Genomic DNA, 25281 nt, shown 5'->3' with positions numbered 1-25281 from the left:
GTTGGCTTACTGATGCCATTTAAATTTGCTTACAGATATTTTTAGTGATTGGCAGCTGGAACAATTGATTAAGAGAGGAAGATGAACATATTGGAAACTCTTATTGCTTTTGTGATTAAGAGCCAGTGAAATCCCCAAAGCAATAAATGTGAGCTATGGATTAAAATCTGTCTGGCTAAAAGTGAAGGTCTTGGCATCAGATCTTTCCCCTGCCAAAGAGCTGCCTCTTTCCTAATGCAGAAGACAGATTCTCATTAAAATTTGTGTTTTGTCCTCTAAAAAATGAAATAGAGATGACTGTCAATATTTGTATTTATTTATGACAGGATATTTTAAATCTTTTATTTCCCACAATATAAGCAAAATACATTTTCCCTTTGTTAGCTGCTTACCCTAGTGGTGAAAACTCCTTTAATTGCAAAATGAGTAGTATTGCATACTTTAATTATGGATTTTTTAAAGATCTTGAGTTACTCAACCTACGAAGTTGTTGTTTAAGCAGTTAACAACCTTATACTACACACATCTGGTCAGAAATAAGTCCTATTAACTGGGTTTATGTCAAAGTAAATAAGTAAAAGTAAGCAGTCTTAAGAGTTACCCAATGAGAATTAGCACCATCAAAATCACTAGGAAGTTCATATTTATAAATATGAATCTTTTAACTTATGTATATCTATGTAATTAGCTAAAGAGCTATGGATTCTGAGATTCTGTTTAAATATTTTATTTTATTTTTAATTTTGGTCCAAATGGCTGCTTTCCTTTTCTAGTAAATAGGAGAAGGTATTGTGTTCCATTCTAGGTTTTCACTCTACATAAGAAAGCACGGTACCATTATTGTAAAAGCTGAAAATTTGAAACCCAAAATATGAAAATACAATTTAATATAAGTCTTAAATATTTTTTTTATTTTTTATTTTTTTTTATTTTAATTCCATTTATATCCCGCCCTTCTCCGAAGACTCAGGGCGGCTTACAAGCTTAGCAGTAGCCTTCATTCTATGTATATGCCTGCTTATTAGGGCTTTCACACACACCCCAAGCTGCATTATTACAAAGTCAGCTTAATTGCCCCCAACAATCTGGGTCCTCATTTTACCTACCTCGGAAGGATGGAAGGCTGAGTCAACCTTGAGCCTGGTGGGATGCGAACCTGCACTAATTGCAGGCAGCTGGTGTTACTTAAGGAGGCATTAGCCCACTGCTCCACCAAGGCTCTGTATATCCACCATTTTCAAAATGGGCAGAAAATGGCTGTCATGGGGAACCAATTAGTTAGAAGCCAGTACTTTTCTCTGCCCTTTCAATCCTCTTTCCCAGAAAATGGGCCCATCCTTTTCATTTTCTAAGAAAACTTTGATACCCAATTATTATTCCGTCTCTGTCTCAATTCTCTCTTTCCCTAACACACATTCACAAATATGCATACATATCTACACACCATGTGTAGACGTGTGGATGTACATTTAGAGATTTAGATGTACATTTAGATGGTATCTTCAGTTGCCAAAAATTTACTTGTTTTCAAACAATAGCTCTGTGTGTATGTATGCACACATGTGTTTATGCATGCAGTAGGCAGGAAAAATGGAGAGATTTCAGATTCATTTCCCTCTTTTTCCTTCTCCTTCAGGTACAGACCCCCTCTTCCTTGTGCTGCAAAAGTAGCATTTACACTTTAGTAAATATCCTATTGACACCCAGTGTGTATTTCTTTCCCTTGTAACCGGGTGAGATTCAAGGTGCTGGTGATGACCTATAAAGCCCTAAATGGCTTGGGTCCGGCATATTTGAGGGAACACCTGCTGCCGGCATCAAGTTCCCTTTGTCCTGTGCGCTCCCACAGGGAGGGCCTTCTCAGGGTGCTGCTGGTAAAAGACTGCCAGCGGATAACACCCAGGGGGAGGGCCTTCTCAGTGGGTGCACCTGCCCTTTGGAACCAGCTGCCCATGGAGCTTAGGACTGCCCCCAACCTTCGCTCATTTTGCCGGGACCTGAAGACCTGGCTCTTTGAGCTTTCCGGCCCAGGCTGAGAGTTTTAATTGGGGTTTTTATATTTCTATTTCAGGGACTGAATTTAATCATTTTTAATTGTTTTTTAATTTTTGTATTGATGTTTTAAACACCTTGTAAACCGCCCTGAGTCCTACGGGAAAAGGGCGGTATATAAATCTAATAAAATCTAAAATCTAAAAAAATCTAACTCAGACTACCCCACACATCCACCAAGGGGGAAAAGTCTTGTTAAATCTCTTCTGCCCATATCACTCTTTCAATCCCATTGAAGGAACTTAGTCACATCCAAAAGGAAATCAGAAATAAATGAAGACTAGATAAAACAATATATTTCTTCACACAGTTCATAGAACACCAAGCCTATACCTCTTTCTTTTTTCTGAAGTTCAAGCATAAGTAGCCTTCCTTAAATGTTTAAACATAATAATTGTTGGGAGAATTTCCCTGGGACCCTTTTTTTCTGAACCAGGAAAAAAACGGTGAGCAATCCAGATGCAAGGCGAGTTGCTGGCAAAGAGGTCTCTCTTTTTATTCCAAAAACAATAATGGGAGTTCTTTTGGGGGGCAGATGGCAATTCACTGGTACATCAGCGAGATTTTTATAGGATTTTGAATCCTTTGTGCTATGTTTGTGAAGAAAATGTGAATGTGATATATTTTATGACCCACGAACTATGGGAAATACCTTGCTAGTTATTTTCCTTATTAGCAAAGATTTTCCTGAGGGCATATGATTCTTGTCACTGTCCTCTTTGAATGTAGGAAGTTTGGGCATTGGTGTTATATTCTCATGCCTTTTAATCTGGTTTGCTTTCTGTGATCAATCAACGTCTGCTTACGATCCCACCGCTTTGAGCCATCCCAGCACTTTGAGTTTATTGCCTTTCCCCAGTTTTTCAGGTCACTGGATACATTGTATCTCTACCTTAATTTGTCATTGAAACAATGTATCTTATGAATGGAGACAAGGTATCTCCGGCAATAAGCATTACCCAGGGTCAGCAATGAACAGTTTAAAAATAATGGAAAAACGGGTATTTTCCCATGGGGATTTCTTCTCACCTTAGAGAATTTTCTGTTGGGGGTTTTCATGTAACCTGGGGGGGTGGGTAATTTGGGGGGGTTCAAGATAAACTGTACAGAACCCACACCCGAATAACAGTACAGTACTTGTAGTTTCAGGGAACTCTAAAACTGTGAAGGTTCTTTTAGAAGTAAATCTTTAAAAAAGTATGCACAGGAGCCATGAAATGCTGATAGGCTGGTAGAGTAGGTAAAAGAGATTCAAAACTTAATAGACTACCGTATTTTCCGGTGTATAAGATGACTTTTTAACCCATGAAAATCTTCTCAAAAGTCAGGGGTCATCTTATATGCACAGTCATCTTATACGCCAGAAAATATGGGTACATAAATCAATCGAGCGCCCCCATTCTTGCAAAGCAACTTCAGGCTTCCTTAGTCCAGTCCCCCCTCCAACGTGACCCTCCCTTCCCACCCCCAAGAGCCTCTAAGCCCCTTCCCCTCCCCCTTGCAAACACCAGACCCCGGTAGTGGCAGGAAGCCCCTTGCCCAAGTGGCATCTGAGCATAAGCAGAGCATGCCCTGCTACCCACCATCTCTCCCGGCAGCCCGGACAGCAGTACTTGGCCTGGCGCCTCTCTCGCCCGCAGACCACGCAGTGGCCCTCACCAGCCGGCCTCGGCATGGCCGCCCCAAGCCCAGCTCTCCAGCGCGTCTTCCGGGCCCACCTAGCCGACCACCTCCCCGGCAGAGCTTGGCTTGGCTCCAGACATGGTGGCTACTCCGTCTGCAAATGCGCTCTCAAAGCCGGATCGCGCTCGGCCGTGCAGGCTGCCAAAAGGCAGGGACTCGGAATTCCCGCGGTGGTTGCAGCTTCTGGCGTGCCGTTTGCAGAGTCTGGCCTGGAAAAGCGCGTCGTGTGGAATGCAGCTCTTGCGTGTATTCCAAAGGGTGGGTGGAAGGAAAAGCCCCTTTGGGCTTCAGAAGGGCAGCTTTGCACCATCTGCATCAGACGGGGCTGAATCGGGCTTGTGTTGCAGCCAGATTTAGCCGGAGGATAAAACATACAAAGAACAGTTGCTGGAATTGGGTATGTCTAGTCAATGGGTAGGCAACTTTGGTTCTTTTATGGATCGTGGACTTCAACTCCCAGAATTCCTGAGCCAGCCAGGAATTCTGGGAGTTGAAGTCCACATAGCAGTGTTCCAATATCTCAGGGGCTGCCCCAAAGAAGAGGGAGTCAAGCTATTCTCCAAAGCACCACAAGGCTTGCCAAGAAGCAACGGATGGAAACTAACCAAAGAGAGAAGCAACCTGGAACTAAGGAGAAACTTCCTGACAGTGAGGACAATTAACCAGTGGAACAACCTGCCTCCAGAAGTGGTGAATGCTCCAGCACTGCATGTTTTTAAGAAGAGACTGGACAGTCATTTATCTGAAATGGTATAGGGCAGACATGTCAAACACAAGGCCCGGGGGCCAGATCCGGCCCACGAAGTGGTTTCATGCCATCCTGGAAACAGTGAGGGAACGGCCCCCACTGCCTTGGCCCTGGCCCAGAGACCCTCCTTCTGCCAGAGACCCTCAGATCTGTCCCACTCCTGCCCAGGCCCCCATAGGAACCCTTGATGCGAACGATGTAGAGCTGGCCACGCCCACCCAGTAGGCCATACGCACTTTAGCCACGCCCACCCAGGCCACACCCACCCGGCCCCCTGAGGGCAACTGCAATGCTGATGCGGCCCTCAATGAAATTGAGTTTGACACCCCTGGTATAGGGTTTCTGGTGTATAAGACGACTTTTTAACCCATGAAAATCTTCTCAAAAGTCGGGGGTCGTCTTATACGCCCAGTCGTCTTATACGCCCAGTCGTCTTATACGCCGGAAAATATGGTATTCTGTTCTAGAGTGAAACAGACTATTCTGGAGGCTGATGCAACTGAATGCACAAAGCAAACATGTGTTCCAGATCTCCTTATTGATTAATATTAGTAATGGTGACAAAAATCGGGCAACCCACCCGCCCAGTTCAGCGTCAGCTTGCCTATAATGCTAGTTGCTAGGAGATAAATTACAAAGGAGGAATTTTGACCTCATACCTTTTAGCTGGCTGTTATTGGAAACACAATGTTGGACTCTAGATGAACGTTTGGCTTGTTCCAGCAGGTCAGTGCATCAATTTATGGTCCTTCACCATGACATAGTAAAGCTAGTTAGATTAAGTATACAAAACATATATCTTTACCAAAAGAGTGGCAGTAATTATTTCATTAAAAAAATCATATCAAAACAGTCTCAGCATCCTAACTGGCACCAGTCACATTCCAAGAACAAAAGAAAAATTTCCCATGAGTTTTTGGGCAAACATAAAGAACAATTTTCTTCCTTCATATTAATGCTGTCAACATGTCCATTGCTATTATTCTTCATTATTCTTTTAACCACTCTTTGGTGGAGTAGTGATTAAAATTTTCCACCAATCAACATGCCTTGTTCTTTTAGTAATCTTTAATAAGCAATGGTTATATGGGGAAATCGTTGAGGTGTATGGAAAATGTTAACTGGAGAAAGGTCGTAGGACTAGAAGGAAGATAAAAATAGGAAACAAGAAGGACTGTTTTGTATACATATCTTGAGGTTTTATGCTTTTTGTCTGAGATTAGTAGCCGGGTATGCATTTTGTGCATTTTGATACTGGCATCCCTTTATTAGATTATATAAACCTTTCCCTTAAAACTAATTGAAATAATGAGTTTTACCCCACAGACACTCTAGGAGTGAAGCCTTCTTCTGCCAAATGTGAATTTAAACCGATTGTCCATTTTAACATGTAACTGTTCCATCAGTCCATATCTTCAACCAAGTTTATAAGACTTTAGCATAGTGACTATATAACTTTATGTTTTAAGCAGCTCTTCAAATTAAGCCTCTGGATTTCTGTCATGATGTGTCAAGTCATTTACAAATATTTTAATTCAAGGATAAAACTAGTTTTTCCCTAGTTCTGCAATTGTATGGGGGGATGCCATTATGTAGAAATCTGCATTCAATATCATCCTTCCAATATTTGCTTATTTTAATATTTTTAGAGACTGCATGATGATAGAATTATGAATTTGAATTATGGAATCCTAGATAGGACTTTAGGCCAAGTCCTACTTAATAAGTGGGAATTCTAGCCAAGATGGAAGGACATTACTTTCACTTAATTTCCACTGCTTTTTATGAGTTTAAAACTATAAATGCTTGTAGAAGAATTGGTAAGCAGAATAACTTGTATCTTCTTTGACTACTAACTTTGGAATTTTGGGGAGGAGATATAGCTTGTAACACAAGAAGTAATGGGTGCTGTATCACCCATTGAGGAAGTATTGTAACTCCTGCTTGAGAGAGAAAAAAAACCTTACATTTAATTGTTTAAAAAGTTGGTGATCTTGCTCCAACTGAAATCTCAGCTGAACTTTTTCCAGCTCCAAATGTTGATGTGGAATTGACCCAAGTAATAATTTCAGCTACTCATTATATGTAATATAAGTACTGTATATCCTTAAAGCTGATAAACTCAGGTAGAAAGTTGACTCTATGCAGAAGGAAATTAAAGAACTTTAATGAAAGGATATTTTGATCTCTTGGGGTTAGGGTTAATTTTCAAAAAGGGCAAGCATATCTGAGACGGTTGTATGTCAAGAGAAACTCATTAAACTCCAAGCCATTAATTAAGGAAAAAGTTCTGAACTTTGAGTATTCCTTAAGCAGTTAAACAAGATGAGTATCTTCTAGGGATTTTCCTGGAGAAATGTTTTTCAAGGCTGTTTTCTCTTAAAGACACTAAGTTTTATCAAAGTTTTGTAGCAGCTAGAAGTGTTATTTGTATGCACATGATATTTTGAGCCTTGTTAATATTATTAAAGTTCTTTACCAAATATAATGAAGGCTGCACAACAAAATTGTATTTGAGATACGCACGCGCGCACACACACACACACACACACTCACACACTAAGCTGCACTAAATCTTTTTTTTTTACCAGTAGTAGAAAACTTCTATAGAAATCCCTAAAAACTGAATTTTATTTATCATTTGTATTCTGCTAACTTGCAGGAAGGGGAGTAATTGTTTTTACAATAATATCATTGTTAATAGAAGCAAATATGCTAAATCTTTCAAAGATAAATATTGATAAATTACAACAAATTTAAAATAAATAATTTAACTATCCTATTCTAACTAGTCAATAGATTATAGTTAAAAAGATTATAAACATAGTTCTTATATTCTTAAAATTCTTTCGGAGCTTTACTGGACTCCTTGGGGGATGTTTAAAAAGAGTTGCTTTATCTACCTTTCCGTGCTGCATGTACAAAAGGGGCTGTTTTGAAGGAGCAGGATGTGCTCAGTGCCGTCAATAATAGTTTAATCAGGGAGATTAGATTTAAATATAATAATGTATTGCAAAACTAAATCCCTAAAATCCGAAGCAAATGTGTGAATGGACTGTAGCAAAAAAAAAGTTTTTAGAAAGATACTGGCTTGATGAAATGTGTTTCTTGGCTTTTAAACTGGCTCTTATTGAACAGCAGAAGTACTAGATGACATGATTGTTTAAAAGTTGTTGTTTAAACATTGAGCTGCACCACTGTTAAAAATATATACAGTATAATTATGTGTTGTATTTCATCTAGGTATAATGTGCTTTTTTTCTTTTATTTTCATACTTAGTATGTTTGTTTTCCTTTTAAAAAATTATATTAAAGCCATTTTTTTTAAAAAAAGGATCCAGATAAAAGCATCCCATGCAGAATAGTTCTCTAGCCTCTGTTTACATATAACTGTAGGTGAAGGAAGCTCGCTATGTTTCTGGGATTATTTTTGAAAATCAAAATCATCCATAATTGAATGAGAAATCTAAATGCGTCTTTCATATTAATTGTGAATGCTTTTGCACGGTTGTAGCTACCATGTTCTCCAGCACTCATTCAAATCAAAGTGGAACTGCTGTGGGCAATGAACCTGCCTCACATGCTGTGAGCCTCTCTTCTCCAAGGCCCGGTATTCATGAGAGCCCTCGCCACCCATCCACAGGGGATCCAGGAACAGAGAGGTAAGTCCATTTTCCCTAACATCCAACCCCACCCTACCCACTCCTGCTTCTTGCATCTGATCATTTTGAATAGAAGAAGTTGTCTGAGGGTTACCACCTCAAGGTTTCAAAAATAGAAAGCCATTGGAGTCCACGTGAACAGCGTATAGCCAGTTTCCTAGTGAAATTCAAATGTAAGAAATCCTCAGGAATCAGATATTTCTTACAAGAAAAATCTTCCGGAGATATCGTCTACATTATATATTCCAAAAACATTTTCATTAATAACTGACTGTGAGTACCAAAGGAATGATTTTATAAAACCAAGCAGTAGCTCTTGCTCCTCAGGGATGAAATATAAAAAGGACTTTTTGCAAGGCAAATCCACGGGATGTGTCTTTGCAGCATTTCCTAGTCTCTAAGACAACGTTCAGTGGCTTACATGTTTTTACATGGTTTTACATGTAGCGGTCCTATCCTTTTGTCTTCAAATATTTCAAGGTATATGTTTGTAACAGAAAATAAGGAAGGAATACTCATTATGCAGAAAAATTGTATACAAGAGTTGTTACAAATTACAAGTTTGGGGAAAAAACATTTCAGATTTTATACAGAGGACAAGACCAACTAAAAATCAAGCTAAAATAAAGCATCTTTTTTGGATTAACACTGAACTAGATTTTAATGTAACACGCATGAATACAAAAAGTCCAAGCTACCTTGCATTGCCATTTCTCTTCTCTTAAAACTTTATTTTAAATAAACTTAAGTGCAATCTGATAAATGGTTCGAACAGTAAAGGTAAACCTTTTAGCTTTTACTAATAAAAATTACAATGCTGTTTTGATTGTTCTGTTAAGTAATATTCAAAGCACCCAAAATATAGTAGAAATAAAGCTTTCTCCCTCTGGTGCCTTTTATTCTGACAATTTTTTCTTTCCAAAGTTGTTGGTTGTCCCAGAGTTGGGAAACAATTTTAATTGTTTTTATTCTCTTATAGAGCAGCAGCCAGCCATAAATGTTTAATTAGTGAGTGGTTTCGGGAAACGATTTAAACTCTTCCTCTCTTGTGCCACTGTTTTTCATTGAAAAATAACATATGACAAAAAATCCAATAATATATCTTCTGTATCACATAAAATTGAGCTTCGGAAGTATTATGTTTCATATGGACAAGATTCGAGAGGGAGAGAGGGAAGTCCTCTTATTGGGGGGGGGCATTCAGTGGTTGTTCCACTTCGATATGCAGAGAATTATTCCTTTTGCAACAGAATCAGAAGAAAACAGAGAAGATAGGTTCAGCCTTGAAAACACAAAGTAGAGTCAGTTTTGCGCTGCTATAATTGCCAGAAATGCCTAACAAAAAGAAGGGCTTCTGGAAAAAAAGAGAAACAATTTTGAAGAATAAGAGAAGTTGAGACAAAAATGGAATGCTGTGACGGCTTTCTACCATAGCACAAAAACAAACACCCCCCTCCCATCTTCACAGTAACAAATATAATGAAAAAGGATTTTTTTTTCATTTCTTGGTCTGTGCAATAGAAATACCTGCTACTTTTGAGACTTTTTGTATGAACGCATATAGCTCTTCTGATTTTTAGGGAGGAAAGTGCTGTCAAATAGAACTGAAGTGGATGGATGCTGTAAGAAAAAAATATATCTACGGTTCACTGATAATAAAACTGAAAAGTCCAAGTCTTCATCACAATAGCGAGATTATTCTATAATGCTACAATTATAGAATTATGTCATTTTGTTATAAAGAAATACCCTTAGTGCTAAAGACATATGTGCTGAGGAAGAGGAGGGAGGGAGGGAGGAAGAAGGAAAGGAAAGGAAAGGAAAGGAAAGGAAAGGAGTCACATGGGTGCCAGAAACATATGAACAAGCTTCTGAGAATTCTGACAAAGTTTCTGACATAGCAACGAATCTGCGAACACCTAGAGGCAAACGAAGTCATAACTAAAAGGCAACATAGGTTTGTCGAAAACAGATCATACCAGACAAATCTTATTGCATTCTTTGACCCAGTGACAAAATTGGTGGACCAGAGGAATGCTGTGGCTATAGTTTACTTGGAATTTACTTGATAAAGAAGACCATAACCTTCTACTTGATAAGATAGAAAAATGTGGGTTAGACAGCATCACCACCAGATGGATTCGTAACTGCCTGAACAATCACACTCAATGTGATTGATGGAACTGCATCTACATGGAGGGAAGTGTGTAGTGGGGTCCCCCAGGGCTCTGTTCTGGGCCGAGTGCTCTTCAACAACTTCATCAATGATTTGGATGAGGGGATAGATGGGGAACTCATCAAATTTTCAGTCAACACTAAGCTGGCAGGAATAACCAACACTCCAGAAGATAGGTTCAAGATAGAGGAGAATCTTGACAAACTTACACATTGGCCGCTATCTAACAAAATGAAATTCAGTGGTGAAAAAAGTAAGGTTCTACATTTAGGCAAGAAAAACCAACTGTACGGGTATAGTATAGGTGGTACCTGGCTCAATAGTAGTAACTGTGAGAGGGATCTTGGAGTCCTAGTGGACAATCACTTACATATGAGCCAGCAGTGTGCTGCAGCTGCCAAAAAAGCCAACACAGTTCTAGGCTGCATTAACAGGGATAGAATCAAGATCACATGAAGTGTTAATACCAATTTATAATGCCTTGGTAAGGCCACACTTGGAATACAGCATCCAGTTTTGGCCGCCACAAAGTAAAAAAGATGTTGAGACTCTAGAAAAAGTACAGAGAAGAGCAACAAAGATGATTAGGGGATTGGTGGCTAAAACATTGCTTGGAATTGAGCATGTCTAGTTTAATGAAAAGAAGGATTAGGGGTGACATAGCAGTGTTCCAATATCTCAGGGGCTGCCACAAAGAAGAGGGAGTCAAACTATTCTTCAAAGTGCCTGAAGGCAGGACAAGAAGCAACAGATGGAGACTAATCAAGGAGAGAAGTAACCTAGAACTAAGGAGAAATTTCCTGACAGTTAGAATAATCAATCAGTGGAACAACCTGCCTCCAGAAGCTGTGAATTGCTGCAACACTGGAAGTTTTTAAGAAGAGATTGGACAATCATTTGTCTGAAATGGTATAGGACAGGGGTGTTAAACCGCCGGCCCGTGGGCCGGATGCGTCATGCATTTTTCCATTCCATTCCAATGGAAAAAAAAGTTGTGACATGTTGCGACACGTCATGTGATGTTGCGAGTTTGACACCCCTGGTATAGGGTTTCCAGGGATTTGGACTAGAAGACCTCAAAGGTCCCTTCCAACTCTATTATTCTGTTATTTTCAGTTATTTTTTTCTGTCTCTCAACCTGGTAAAGTTTTTTAACTCTACTATTCTGTTTCCAGTTAAAAGCTAATGTGAACTAACCTTGCCTCTACTTGTTTCAAAGAATCAGAATAATGTAATCAGATACTATTGTCTTGAAAACAATTAAGTGAGGCTTAAAAACATATATGGCTGTTTCTACATTACAGTAAAGATCTGCAATGCTTGATAACATTTAAGGGACAAAAGTCTTTATTTGATGATATTAAAATGGGAGGGGATGCATCATGCACATTGTTGGGACTGATTTGGCAGAGTTAATTTGAGGAATATTAACAAAATGATGTAATCTTGTTAAAAGCTTGGGCATATCTTGCCTTCTATTTAGTTGATTATCCTGTTTTATACTTTTTCTAGGTATCTTAAAACTATAGCATAGACCAATAACTCCAGTCAGTTCTAAACCACCTATAATAATTCACTAGGAGATTACACAACCAGCTTATGTCATGCCACCAAAATGTAAGGAATTCAAAAAGTAATGGTAATGCCAACTACACAGCCAGGCTCTGGGCAATGAAAAATGAACAATACATGAGTTGATATCATCCTTTGAAGGCAGAACTGCTTTTTTAAAACAGCAAACTGTAGTTTAAAATATACTTTACTGCAGGGCATAGACATAATTTCAGGTGGCAATTTCCTAGAGGTTACAGGCTGGTATTAATCGTTGTATATGCAAAATTTATTTTGCTGTTCCCTCAGTAGCACTGTGATTTATTTAGGCAGAGATCTTGGTTGAAATAAGGCCAAGTATCTCTTTTGTAAGAGGGGTAGGCAATATAAGTAATGCTATAGTCACCAACTGGAGTAACTCAGGAATTCATGAAGCAATTCATAAATCATTAAAAAAAACATCCACTAAAGTCTATAAGAAAGGAGACTTGTCTGGCAATACAAAATGCGCTACAATCAATTGGAAGGCTTTCTTAGATTAAAAGATCTAACTGCACAATAGTTTGTGGAAGAGTTTGTTTTGTCTGTTACTGGGTGACAGTTACAGCTATTCATCATGAACACAGGTAAATTTTGCAAAAAAACCAAAAAAACAAAACAACTTAAAAGAAAATGTTCAGCTATTAGACTGAAAAGAAGTTCTAGAAGTTTAGACAAGAAAACAATCTATCTGCAGTATCCTGATCCCTCAAAGCTAACAAATGATTGTATGAATGCAGTTAAAGTAGATGTATAATTGTGTATTTGTACAAGCTAATTGAGATCTTAGCTTCTTGGTCAAAGCACTGGAAGGCAAGATGTACATTCTAAAGCTAAGTGAAGATCAAAACTAAGGATTTGACATTTCTCTACTCACAGCAGTAAAAAAATATATGAGTTTTTCCTGAGGATTTAGCTCTTCTCGGCCATGTTTGCAAAATGAACATTGGTTTATAGGGAAAGCTTCACAGCCTCCATTTCCCCTTGTGCTCTGCTCTACTGTCAATGGTGTGGCCTTCTCTTCCTTCTCAGCATTTTTCCATGCAGCCAATCAATTCCACCATGTAATATTTGGAGGAGAAGGTAGATACCCAACCATTTTAAACATATGCCTTGTAAAATACGATTTCCTTTAATAAATAAAATGAAAGGTCTTAGTTTCCTTGCTCTGAGGCACTATACATACTAATATTTGAGAACTTAGCACTTTTTAAAAAATATTTTTCCCTGCACTGTGACACTGGGAGAATATATTAAAAACTTTAAGTAAATATTATCTTTTGAGCAAGACACCTGACTACCGTTCATAGTGTATTCTTTCTTAATATCTCAGGTTTTCTTCTGTTCCTTTTTTCCCCTCACCCTATAAGCCATGGGAGAATTCCTCCTCCCCCTCCTTTCATGCAGAAAAGAACATCGCAGCCTTCAACAACCCAGCAATTTGGAGAAGTGCATTTGAAGACGAATGATTCACTGAGCAATCCTTCTTTCCAGCCAAACAGCATCCAAATCCAAGGTAAGACAGAAAGCTACCTTAACACATTCTGTTATTCGTACGGAGGAGATAAAATGAAAAGCAGTTCCTTCCCTGCAGTGCCGCAAGGTATAAGATGTCAAAGGAATCGCTGTGGGCCTCTGAATGCTCCAGATGTATAAGTTGCATTGCAACCAATATAAAAAAAAACCAAGAAAATTAAGTAAAGGTAAAAACATAACTTCTGGAAGATTTCAATGATTTTCCCTCAGCATTTTGTTCTGGGAGGGTTGGAAAAACATTGCTGAAGAATGGACTTTTACTTTGGGGGGAGAGGGTGGGACCAGCCTTTCTCTTTCCGTTTCTTCTAGGCTGAGTTTGCCTTCTTTTGGAGTACAGATAGTCCTCGTATTACAACCACAGTTGAGATCAGAGTTTCCATTGCTAAGCAAGGCAGTTGCTAAGTGAGTCTCACCTCATGTTTACAATCTTTTTTTGCCATGGTTTTTTAAGCAAATCACCACAATTATTAAGTGAATCATATAGTCCTTAAGGAGGGATGCGGTGGCTCAGTGGGTTAGGACGCTGAGCTTGTCGATCAGAAGGTCGGCAGTTTGGCGGGTCGAATCCAGAGTGCCGCGTAGCAGAGTTGAGTGCCTGTTACTCGTCCCAGCTTTTGCCAACCTAGCAGTTCGAAAGCATGTAAAAATGCAAGTATAAAAATAAGGACCACTATGGTGGGAAGGTAACAGCATTCCATGCGCCTTTGGCGTCTAGTCATGCCGGCCAAATGACCACGGAGATGTCCTCAGACAAGCGCTGGCTCTTCGGCTTTGAAACGGAGATGAGCACCGCCCCCTAGAGTTGGAAACGACTAGCACGCATGTGCGGGGGAACCTTTACCTTTTATCTTAAGGAAGTCTGGCTTCCCACATTGACTTGCTTGTTAGAAGCCAGCGGGGAAGGTCACAAATGGCGATGCGGCCCTGGGATGCTGCGACCACTGTAAACACAAGCTGGATGATGCCAAAGCCTGAATTTGGATCACATGACTGTGGGGAGCTACCACTCTTGGTAGCTCTGATGGCATCTTCCCTGTGGTTGTGTGTTCACACTCTGAGAGATTTCTTCCAAGTAACGGCAACATACAGCCGAAGTATCTCCCATTGCCTTCTCTGGAAGGGAAAAAGGACTTAAGCCCTGAATGATGACATAGAACAGTTGTAGGAGATTCCAGACAGTCTTGTTTCTCCAAACTCCAGGTCCAATATGTTCACCGAAAGATGCCAATCTTCATTACTAGTCTTTAATCAGGATGTGTGGAAAATGGTCTTAAGAAGTACTTGAAATATTGATTTATTCAGAGTGAGGTCAGGTTAGCCTTTAAATTTACACAGGTGTTTCACTGAAATTATAAAAAGAATGTGGTGTTTGTGCAGGGTGTGGGTGTGGGGGGGGAGGGTGATCTACGTGTTGCCTGTGGAGTGAGTGTTGAAGCAGTACACATTGAAGTCTCTGCTTAAGGGACACCATTTTTCTGAAATTGAACATAAATAGTCACCCACTTAGTCTGAAACCTAAAAGGGTTCTCCTGTTCTGATTTGATTTTATCCTATAAAATCTGATAGGTGGTATGGCAAGCTAGTGCAATTCCATTCTCTAGGTGAAGAAAGGCTCATTGTTTAAAAAAGGTAATTGGACTGAGGAAAACTTAACTTTACCTAATGTCATGGAATATAGAATGTATTGGGAGATAATCAATTTATTTCACTCACTAGAAAAACCAATTTGCATTACAGGTTGGGTTTTGTTCTGCCAAAGTGTAGGCCATTGCCAGTTCAGATCCCTGGAATTCTCTCTGAGTGTGCCTAGAAAAAGCAATAATGATAAAGTTTTCCAGGAAAGGAAATTTTACGGAAATAGTTTAGTTACTCGAAGTTAGTCCCAGAGAAGGAGAGGGTTTAGAGGAAATCAAACTTGTCAACATATTTCAGTTTTCAAGGGAAACTACCTTCCTTAAATCCACATTTGGTAATACATACCCCAAGATTAAAGTATACTGAAGATGAGTGTATTCTGTTCTTCCTTTCACCTGAGAGTTTCAGAAGGAATTGCAAAATGTATCTGGAGTCAGTATTAGAATTTGCTCAATAACTTTTCCAAGCAAAAAGGATATTCTTCAGTTAAACAAAACTTTTGGGACTTAAAAAGGACAGAGAATCTTGCTGTTCTGAGGTTGAGTTTTGTCTGTCTGTCTGTCTCTTTATGTGTGCTTGGGTGTGAGTGAGTGAGTGAGACTTTCTGTTTCTTTAAACTGTTCTAAGATGAAACTTCAGTGCAATTCATTCTCTACCCTATTTCCAGAATTAGGTGGACTTTTTCTTCCCAGATTTCTTCTTTCAAATTGTCGTACTGTTTTTTCCTGCCTCCAGTCCAACAAAAAGCAGGGGTCTTCTACTTTTAAGTAGATTTCACATATATATTAAACTGTCTAGACAGTGAAGAAATATCCTTTCGTGGCTAATCACTACAATATTATCATCTTAAATCAAGGGTGAATTTCTTCTTCCTGAACAAATCCAGAATTACAGTTCTCTTGCATATCCCTTGAATGTCTTTGTTTTTCTATCCTCTATGAAATCTCTTTTACGAAATCAGACACCAATTGCAACGACTGACATTTGAATGCAATTATTTTATTATTAGAAGTGTGCATGTAGGATAATTGAAGCAAGAAAAAGGTTAATATGCTTTTTATTCTTTCCAACCCAAAGAAATGTATGAAAATTATATAAAGAGGGTCAGGACTCCATCTGTCTGTCAGCAGCATAATGCTCCATAGCAGAACAGAATAGGGCCTCTTAATAGCAGCTCTTCTGTGGGTCATAGGCAGTCTGTCCTGGGCTTCCCAGCGTGCATATTATGCACATGCACGTACAGACAAAACTCATTACGTAGTTCCACAGAAGACATTACAGGCTCCTTGTATTGGTATGGCTGGTAAAGGGGTTGAAATGAATCCCAGAAGCCATGCTTTGCATGAATTCCCCACCTTGTTTAACAAAGGTTTGCTAGAATGATATAATAAATACTAAAATTATATTCCTTAAATTTGAGTTGTACTCTCCCACAAATATTAGGCTGCTTCATTGTTTGGTTGCTCTGCTTTAGACACGTCAACAATTTTCTTAGCACAGAAGATTCCTAAGCTTCTTTAAAGTTGTTTCTGAGTGAACATCACAGGATTGCATTTATACCGGTAATTTGAAGTAGAATAACTTTCCTTAATGTTACCTTGGAGTCCATTTGCTAGTTTATGAAGAAGTAAACTATTTTAAAAAAATAATGGTGAATAATCCTGTATCGAATTGCTGAATATTCTATAGCAGACACGTCAAACTCGCAACGTCACGTGATGTATTGGGACAGTTTTGCCATTGCCAGCAATGGGGTGGGCACGGCTTCCACGTAATGCATCCAGCCTGTGGGCCGGTAGTTTAACACTTCTGTTCTATAGCTAAATAAACTTGAAAGTATTTAAAACAAAATATTTTAATCATCATAATGCAGAGAGAGAGAGAGAGAGAGAGAGAGAGAGAGAGAGAGAGAGAGATCCCAGATTTTAAAAAGAATATATCTTACCCAAAACATGGGGATTGGGTAATAAAAAAAGGGAAAAAAAGTATGCTTTTGTACCTAATTGTTCTCCCTCTCTCTCTCTCTCTCTCTCTCTCTCTCTCTCTCTCTCTCTCTCTCTCTCTCTCTCTCTCTCTCTCATGTGCTTATTGACATTTACTACTTCTATATGTGCAAAATAAACACGATAAAGTGTAATCAAACACATGGAAGGTATTTGTTAAATGTACATCCCACCTTGTTGCCAACATTTTGAGTTTGATTTCCATATCAGAATAAGCATATTCTGATAACATTGTACCAATATAAGAGATAACATTGTCAAGATAACATTGTACCAATATAAGAGGCATTAATGGCTATGTAATGCTAGAACCTGCTATATCTCTGTGGAGGAAATGACCTTAGTCAAACTTTTAAGTATATTACAAAACATGAAAAATGTTTCTCAGGGAGATTATATTTTGGTCAAAGTTCTGGAAGCCAATTGCAGCTTAAACAATGACCCCCAAATCAGGAAGGCTGGTAAACTCGGAGTCTGAATCTCTGCCAAATGAATCTCTTTTCCCAAAGCTGTGTGGGCCTAGATGGGGAGGAACTACATCTGACTCAATTCTATTTGTGGAAATCAGTTGGAACTGAGGATTTTTCATCCATATTCTTGTACAACACTTCCCCATTCAAGAGTGGTGGGCAACCTGAGGATCCTCTTAGACTCAAAACTCCTTCTGAAAGAGCAGGTGTAGCCAAGGGGAACTTTGCACAGCTCTACCTGGTGCACCCCTACCTGTATCAGAAGGCCCCTATGCCCCAGTCTCCTCAGTGCTCAATTACTACAGTGGCTGCACAAGAAGCTGTCCATGAATACCATTCAGAAGCTTCAGCTGGTCCAGAACGCAGCCTGGGCAATGATGGGTTTGCCTTGGTGTGCCCATGATAGATGTCCCCCTGGCATGGGCTGCAAGTGTGTTTCTGGATGTCTTTTTATGATTTAATGTGGGCTGCCCTACTAACTGGAATTAAGGAAAATAAAGTTTAACTATGCTGAGTCTGGGTCTTAAGTTAGCCTATCTATTTCTGCCTTTCTTAGTAATCTGCTTTTTTTCTTTTTTACATTTTTCCTATACATTTCCTCTGATGCACATACTATTTTAAGTTTAATTCATAGATCCATATTTCTCCCCAAAGGGGCTTTTTCACGAGACAACTGGACTTTTTTGTATTTCTTCGAAGATGTTTCACTTCTCATCCAAGAAGCTTCTTCAGCTCTGACTGGATGGTGGGGAATGGAAGGATTTATACTCCTTGCAGAGAGCTGGTCATTTGCATTCTCTTAGAGAGTCGTTGAGGCCACCTGGAAGCTTATCTGTGTCATCAGACTGGAGATAGATGATGTCATATCCCTCCCCCTCTGTTGAGAGAGGGCTGTTCAATTTTCATAGGCCATCTATGTCAAAATTGAACAGCCCTCTCTCAACATAGGGGGAGGGATATGACTTCATCTATCTACAGCTCAGTCCTTTCAGTAGTTCCAAGAAGCCTCCACAACCATTTGCACTACTCAGGTGATCGTGACGACACAGACTCTGACCTGCAAGACTGTGAATCTCCATAGAAAGATCCATATGTTTTTATACAATGTGTTTTTCTGCACATGGTTTTATACATGTTGAATTGCAATAATTAAGAAATGTAGAACAACCTACAATTGAATTCTGGCTTGTCTTTAGACTGAGAAGTATGACTTAGGTAAGCATGCAATGAAATACAGACCAAACCAATTATTCCTCCTTCCAGGGATATGGCTGTTTTTTTTTCAGAATCCAAAGTGAGAACAGTTCAGGAGATACTGCATTTCTAGTAATGCAGTCATCTTCACAATTGTAGAAATTGTAGAAATCAAGAGAAGAGATCAACTTTTGCAAAGGTCAACATAGCTGTTCTCTGCTGCTTCCCTTCTATTCCACTGCAGCAAGACCAACAATTTTCCAGCCCATATAATCTCTGTTTCCCATTCTAGCTCTTATTCACTTGATACGGCATGGCGCATGATGGCATTTACTTAAGGATTTTTTTTTCTAGCTTGCTAAGGATGATATTTGCTTGTACACTTTATATATGCCTTATTCTTGCATCACAAGGCACCTAAAGTTTATATTGGTAAATGGAAACCTGGTTACTGATTATTCAAAAAAAACATTTTTAAATGTTTTCATTTGTTCTTTTATCTGTGCAAGGCTTTTCAGTACAAAGTTCCCAAGGTGTGCTCTGCAGTAGAAGATAGCTTAGAAATAAGTTTAACTAAAATTGCCTGGTGTTACAAGTTTTGAGTTCATTCAAACTTGACTATTTTGTTATTGACAAAAGAATAGACTGAGTCCATTCTTGCCTGTCAATTCTTCACCCTAACAACATCCTTAAGGGTTAAATGAAAGAATAACTCCACTAGATCCAATATTATGTTATATGAGAGAGGCAGTATGTTGATTAGAATGTATATTCTTTCAAATATAGATATTGAAAAGATTTATGAATGGTCAGTGGATAGAAACTTTTAAGCATTGTCCTTTGATATGCAAGGATCCCCACCTAATTTTGGAGAATACTCATAGAATACTCAGCTAGTATACATTCTACGGCTTTACTTGACTGTATGATTCTCATTCTCTCTCTCTCTCTCTCTCTCTCTCTCTCTCTCTCTCTCTCTCTCTCTCTCTCTCTCTCTCTCTCTCTCTCTCTCTCTCTTTCACACACAGACTGCATTTATGTTTCTTTTCAATCTGAAAATCATTGATTTTTGACTGCATCACTTGGGGGGAAGCCTATTTTTCACCTGTAAAAATGAAACAAAATTTTATTTTGATTTTTGGGACATAAATGTTTACTTGCAGCCTCACTAATGCCTGTGCCTGGGTTTTGCCTTGTAAATCAGGTAAAATAATGGCACGAAATAATTTTTTTACAAGGGTAAGTTTAAATGGGTGATTACTTAAAATGAGCAAGTGAACTTCTATCTTATCTAATACAATAACAATGTCAGTTCCCTAAATAAGGGAAATACCATAAAACAAAACATTGATTTCTTAGTCAGGATGTGAAGTGTTATCGAGAGGCGACTTTTCATACTGTGTATATATCATCCTCTTCTAAAAAAGTAAGTGGAAACCTGCCGGAAGTTTAATTCAATATTAGAGGGGCATTAATTCTGACAAAATGCATAATTTACGTTGTCCTCAGAAGGTTGCTGTGAAGTAACAGAGTAGGCCTCAGCTCATATGCTTAAAGTTTTAATGGCTGCTTGTCTTAACTAGTTGCTGCATTCTGAATCTTTATGCTGTCATTCAATTCCATTCATTTTTCCCTCTGGCTTGATTTTGTTGTCCATTGACATTTCCATGCAATAGATCAGGGGTGTCAAACTCAATTTCATTGAGGGCCGCATCAGCATTGCGGTTGCCCTCCGGGGGCTGGGTGGGTATGGCCTGGGTGGGTGTGGCCTACTGGGTAGGTGTGGCCTACTGGGTGGGCGTGGCTAGAGTGTGTATGGCCTACTGGGTGGGCGTGGCCAGCTCTACATCGTTCGCATCAAGGGTGCCTATGGGGGCCGGGGCAGGAGTGGGACAGATCTGAGGGTCTCTGGCAAAAGGAGGGTCTCTGGGCCAGGGCCAAGGCAGTGGGGGCCGTTCCCTCACTGTTTCCAGGATGGCTTCGCAGGCCACATGAAACCACTTTGCGGGCCGGATCTGGCCCCCGGGCCTTGTGTTTGACATGTCTGCAATAGATTCTTTAAGAGAAGTTATCAAGATAATAGAATCTATCTATTGGCAGGAAGGCATGAAAAAGGCCAGCCAGGATACAAAGTAGTTTTTAGAGAAAGGTGTTAAGAAATCAGGACCATAACTCTTTTCCTTTCCCAAGCAATCTTCAGATCCAGATATTTTTCCCCATGATATCTGAAGTCCACTATACAAAAGTCTATGTGAAATAAGAGTTTACTAGAGTGTTCCAACAAATAATAGCCACACTGTTCAAGTTTACAACTGAGTCTTAGTGGTGCCTGAAGACGGTTGACCATGAGCTAAGTTGAGAAAGGGCCAAGCTCATTCCCAAAGTAGGAGTTTTAACAATATTTTTCTTGAACCCCAAATGATTTGGCAATAGGATGTATTTATGCAAGATCATCAATTTTTTTTACAAAAATTAAGTAATTGAGCAATTCCTTCAGTTCCCCAAATAATAATGTAACTTATGAATATGTGACCATACTTAGATATTCTTTCTGAATTGCTATTTTCCAACTACATTTAAGATTATAAATATTACAGTCGTGTTTTTAGGATTTTAATGCACATACATATTTGCACATCCCAAATGTGAATTTTATTCATGTTGTTAAAAAAAGTTATAAAGAATAGCACTAAATATATTCTCTTTGCTATGATGGCACATGAATTAGGCCCTAGCAAATATTCAAAATAGCAGGAAACAGTGTGCTTGAAAATGTAAAATCAAATGAATACATTGGTTTGAATGTAAATGCATTATTTAAACACCTTTGTTACCTTGTTACCTTATTTTTAGGAGTTTATGGGCAACTACAAACTTTCTGCTCGCCTCATTATACTGACAATCAGAGAAATATACAACACATTGGAACTTGTAACATGGTCCCTCCTTTTGAAGATTGTTTGGTACCTACATCTATGGGTCAGGCGGGTTTTGATGTTTTCCACAAAGCATTTTCAGCACATTCTGGTATTACAGGTATGACAATTATAATATTGTGATAGTGTTATTTACAATACACGTTCTCTTATACATTAGTGGTTTCGTAAACAATTTCTGGAGACAGATGTGATTAAATTATGAATTGACTTTTTTTCCAGTTGGTAACAAGATATACAACTACCTAGCTCCAGAGCCTTCATCATTAGAAACGTGATTCAGTTTTAGTTGAGAACAAAATCACTTCTCACATTATTTTAAGTTGTAGGATATTGCTTTATTTCCATATTTCCATCTTATCATTTATATCTCAAATGGAAATAATTCCTTACACTGAATATAGATCATAGTTTATACTGAACATTATATCATGTCCTATGATAATTCGGTATCGCCCTATAGCAGGGGTCTTCAAACTTGGCTCTTTTATGACTTGTGGACTTCAACTCCCAGAATTCCTTAGCCAGGCATGCTGGCTGAGGAATTCTGGGAGTTGAAGTCCACAAGTCATAAAAGGGCCAAGTTTGAAGACCCCTGCCCTATAGGAACTTTATGGCTAGCATAGTGGCCCTCAAGATGCTTGAAGCCTTATAGACTTTAAACCAGGTTCTTGTGTTTACTGTGAACATTATGATGGAAAATAAATAAATGAGAGGCTAGATGAGATTTTCTATTTGTACATTCATCACATCACAGCAGCTGGTATCCTTTCTTCTGGTTTTTAAAAAGGCATCCAACAGACTAAAGGCAGCCTCCATATTTTAAGATTGGTCCCAAATGTATAATGTTTATGAATTGACACAGTCACTATCTTTCAAACATCAGGTAGCAGGGATATTTATGAGAACCAATAGAAAAAGACACTTGATAAATACTATTAATAACTAAATATCTTGATTCTATATTTACATTTAATACTTCTAATGTTTATTCTTACTTCTTTGTAAGACAAATTGATTTCATTCTCTCTACTATAGATGCATTAATTGAGGCTGACAGAGAGTAGCTTTCTTCCGATCACACAGCAAATTCAGGGCAGAGTGTTCTGAAGCCATACCTGTCACTGTCACTTGCAATTTTCTCTTCACGGTTCTATTAAAGATGAAACATATATGCATTCATTTTATTAATAACCTTTCCTAGTATTCTCAAGACTTCCATAGGCTTAGACAGAGGGAAATATAGGAAATTTTAACATGAACAATAGAGCTCCAATTTGCTAAACAGAGAAGGAGCAGGTACAGAAAAAAAACTAAACATCAGTTGAAGTTAGAGCAGCGAAACAGAAAGCAGAGGCTTCATCTGTTCCTCCATCCCCTGTCCAATCTCTGTTTCAAATCACTGACAAAACACTTTTCCTCCTTCAGTTCTGACAGTGTTTCTTCTCTTAACATCCCTTTCTCACCTAACACATATTAGATCTCCAAATATGCCTAAGGAATCCCACACTTGCTTGTGATTCATGCTAAGCTGCCGTTTTTTTCTGAGTTTTTCAAATTAAGTTTGACTAATGTCTAAATGTCTTCATTTTCCTCCAGTTTATGATTTTCCAATGGCCTTTGGTGACTCACTGCGCAGTGGGGTGGAAGATGCAAGTTTCCTCCATATAAATGCTGTGGATCGTTGTCCTAGTCAACTGTCTTCACTTTATATGGAAGGCTGAGGAAGCATAGACCACAGGTCTGCATATCATCTCAACCATTCAGCCTACTAAAGATTATCTTCTGTTGCTCAGCACAACTTTGAAACTGCTTGCTCAAGAAATAAAGAAAACATCACTAGAAAGATTCCCAACTTCACAGCTGCAGCTAATATAAGGTGTTGCAAGATGTTGGTTGACGTGTATTTGCCAAATGTGAGCAATTGCTCTTTAATTTGGCCTTTTCTGTTGCATAACCATTCCCAAAAGAAAATGATTACTGCACTGCTTAGTATATTTTTAAACAAATTGTTGGGATTTTTACTTTTTAAACCTCTCTTGGAGGAACTCAAAAAATGGTCAACAACAATAAACTTCTCACAAAAGCAGATTTCTAAAATAAAGAACCCCTCTTGCAGTGCTTTGAAATCTAAGCACATAAACTCATAGGATGGAGGGTGAAAAGGGAACGTATGTTTTGTGATATGATACTGGTGACAACAGTACAATTGGATCTTCTTTTCAGCATCCAGTATTAACAGTTAGCTTAAAGAGGTGTGTGCTGGTGATTTTTTTTTAGCCGTGCTCACTTGAAGAGAATTTATTCTACTGGATTTATGCGTTATAATTTAATGTTTATGTTTCATGTGATGAATTCTCTGTGGAAAATTTTAAAACGCAGATATACAGATTTAGAACAGATATTCTCCATTAGCGCTAGTAAATAATTCGTGCCATTTTGATAACTTTCACAGTGTTTGATACGCATGTGAGAAAGATAAGAGTACCTTCCATACAGAATCAGAGAAGTGAGCTTCAGCATTTCCACATGCACCTCCCCTGCATATTTTGGGAACAATTTGTCCATAAAGTGGGTGACCTGCCAGGCTCATGTTTTTAAAGGCCAGGTTGCAGATAGGGTGGGGCAGTGATCTGAATTAGTGCCGTGTTGCAGGGGAGAGGAATCCAATTCTCCCCTTTCTATCAGTCCTCCCACTGAAACTGAGTTTATCTTTCCTCTCTGCTACCCTCATTGTACCAGTCAAATGGAGGACCAAATACAGGAACAGAGATTGGGAGGAAACTCAGGATTTCCACTGAAGAAGAAGAATTAATATCCTCTCCCAAATTTGAAGTTCTGATCGAAAACATATCAGCCTAGCACAAGGGTCTTCAGACTTGGCCCTTTTATGACTTGTGGACTTCAACTCCCAGAATTCCTCAGCCAGTCACGTTGGCTGAGGAATTCTGGGAGTTGAAGTCCACAAGTCATAAAAGGGCCACGTTTGGAGACCCCTGGCCTAGCAGGTCACTTCAGATCTTTGAGGTCACACATAGTTACATTCAGAAATTTTGTACATTTGTGAGAGTTCTTTTGTACTTTATTCATCATCTATTTTAAAAGTTTATTTTCCCCACATTAATATTGCACATACTGTATGCTAATATATAAATCTGATGTTTTTTTTCTATTTTCTGTCATCTTTTTGCTAAAAACAGTTAGCACATCAGGTATTAACTCCATTGCAAAACGTTTTGTGTTGTTTTTGAATGTGTTTGGGAAGTGAAATGTGGATTTCCCTTTCAAGGTGTGGTCTTTGTCATAGATACAGAGTCATGTAATTCAAACAGCAGCCTTCTTTATTCATTATTTACTTGTGGCTTGTTTAGTCATATTGTGGCCAAATCATTTGAAGAATTTCTCACTCCGCATGGTCTTTGGTAATGATCTGTTATTGCTAAAGAAAAAAAAAATCTGTGAAGATGTCAGCCAAAGGAATTATTGTACATAAACTATAGTCAGAATGAGTAGAAAGTTTCTAAAATCATCATTCAAGCTTCCAAAATCCTGATACTGAATTATATTTACATTTATTAAGGTGCTTTGTGAACTTA

At 38.7% G+C, this 25281-nt stretch overlaps 1 protein-coding gene across 1 annotated transcript in view; it reads left to right on the top strand.

Moving 5' to 3' along the window:
- Positions 1 to 23409, top strand: part of GLIS3 (GLIS family zinc finger 3) — a gene marked incomplete at both ends in the record, with an annotated part of 134743 nt that extends 111334 nt beyond the window's left edge. Inside the window, 4 exons of the mRNA XM_081321217.1 lie at positions 7998 to 8145; positions 13282 to 13427; positions 21603 to 21785; positions 23285 to 23409. Of these exons, the coding sequence (XP_081177343.1) occupies positions 7998 to 8145; positions 13282 to 13427; positions 21603 to 21785; positions 23285 to 23409 (602 nt within the window). The remainder of the gene's footprint in view (positions 1 to 7997; positions 8146 to 13281; positions 13428 to 21602; positions 21786 to 23284) is intronic.
- Positions 23410 to 25281: the final 1872 nt, after the last annotated feature.

The sequence above is a fragment of the Vipera berus genome (genome assembly GCF_964194415.1).
Source record: "Vipera berus genome assembly, chromosome: 2".
Lineage (NCBI taxonomy): Eukaryota > Metazoa > Chordata > Lepidosauria > Squamata > Viperidae > Vipera > Vipera berus.
Note: the sequence above shows the minus strand (reverse complement) of the source record. Positions and strands in the feature narration are given on the sequence as shown.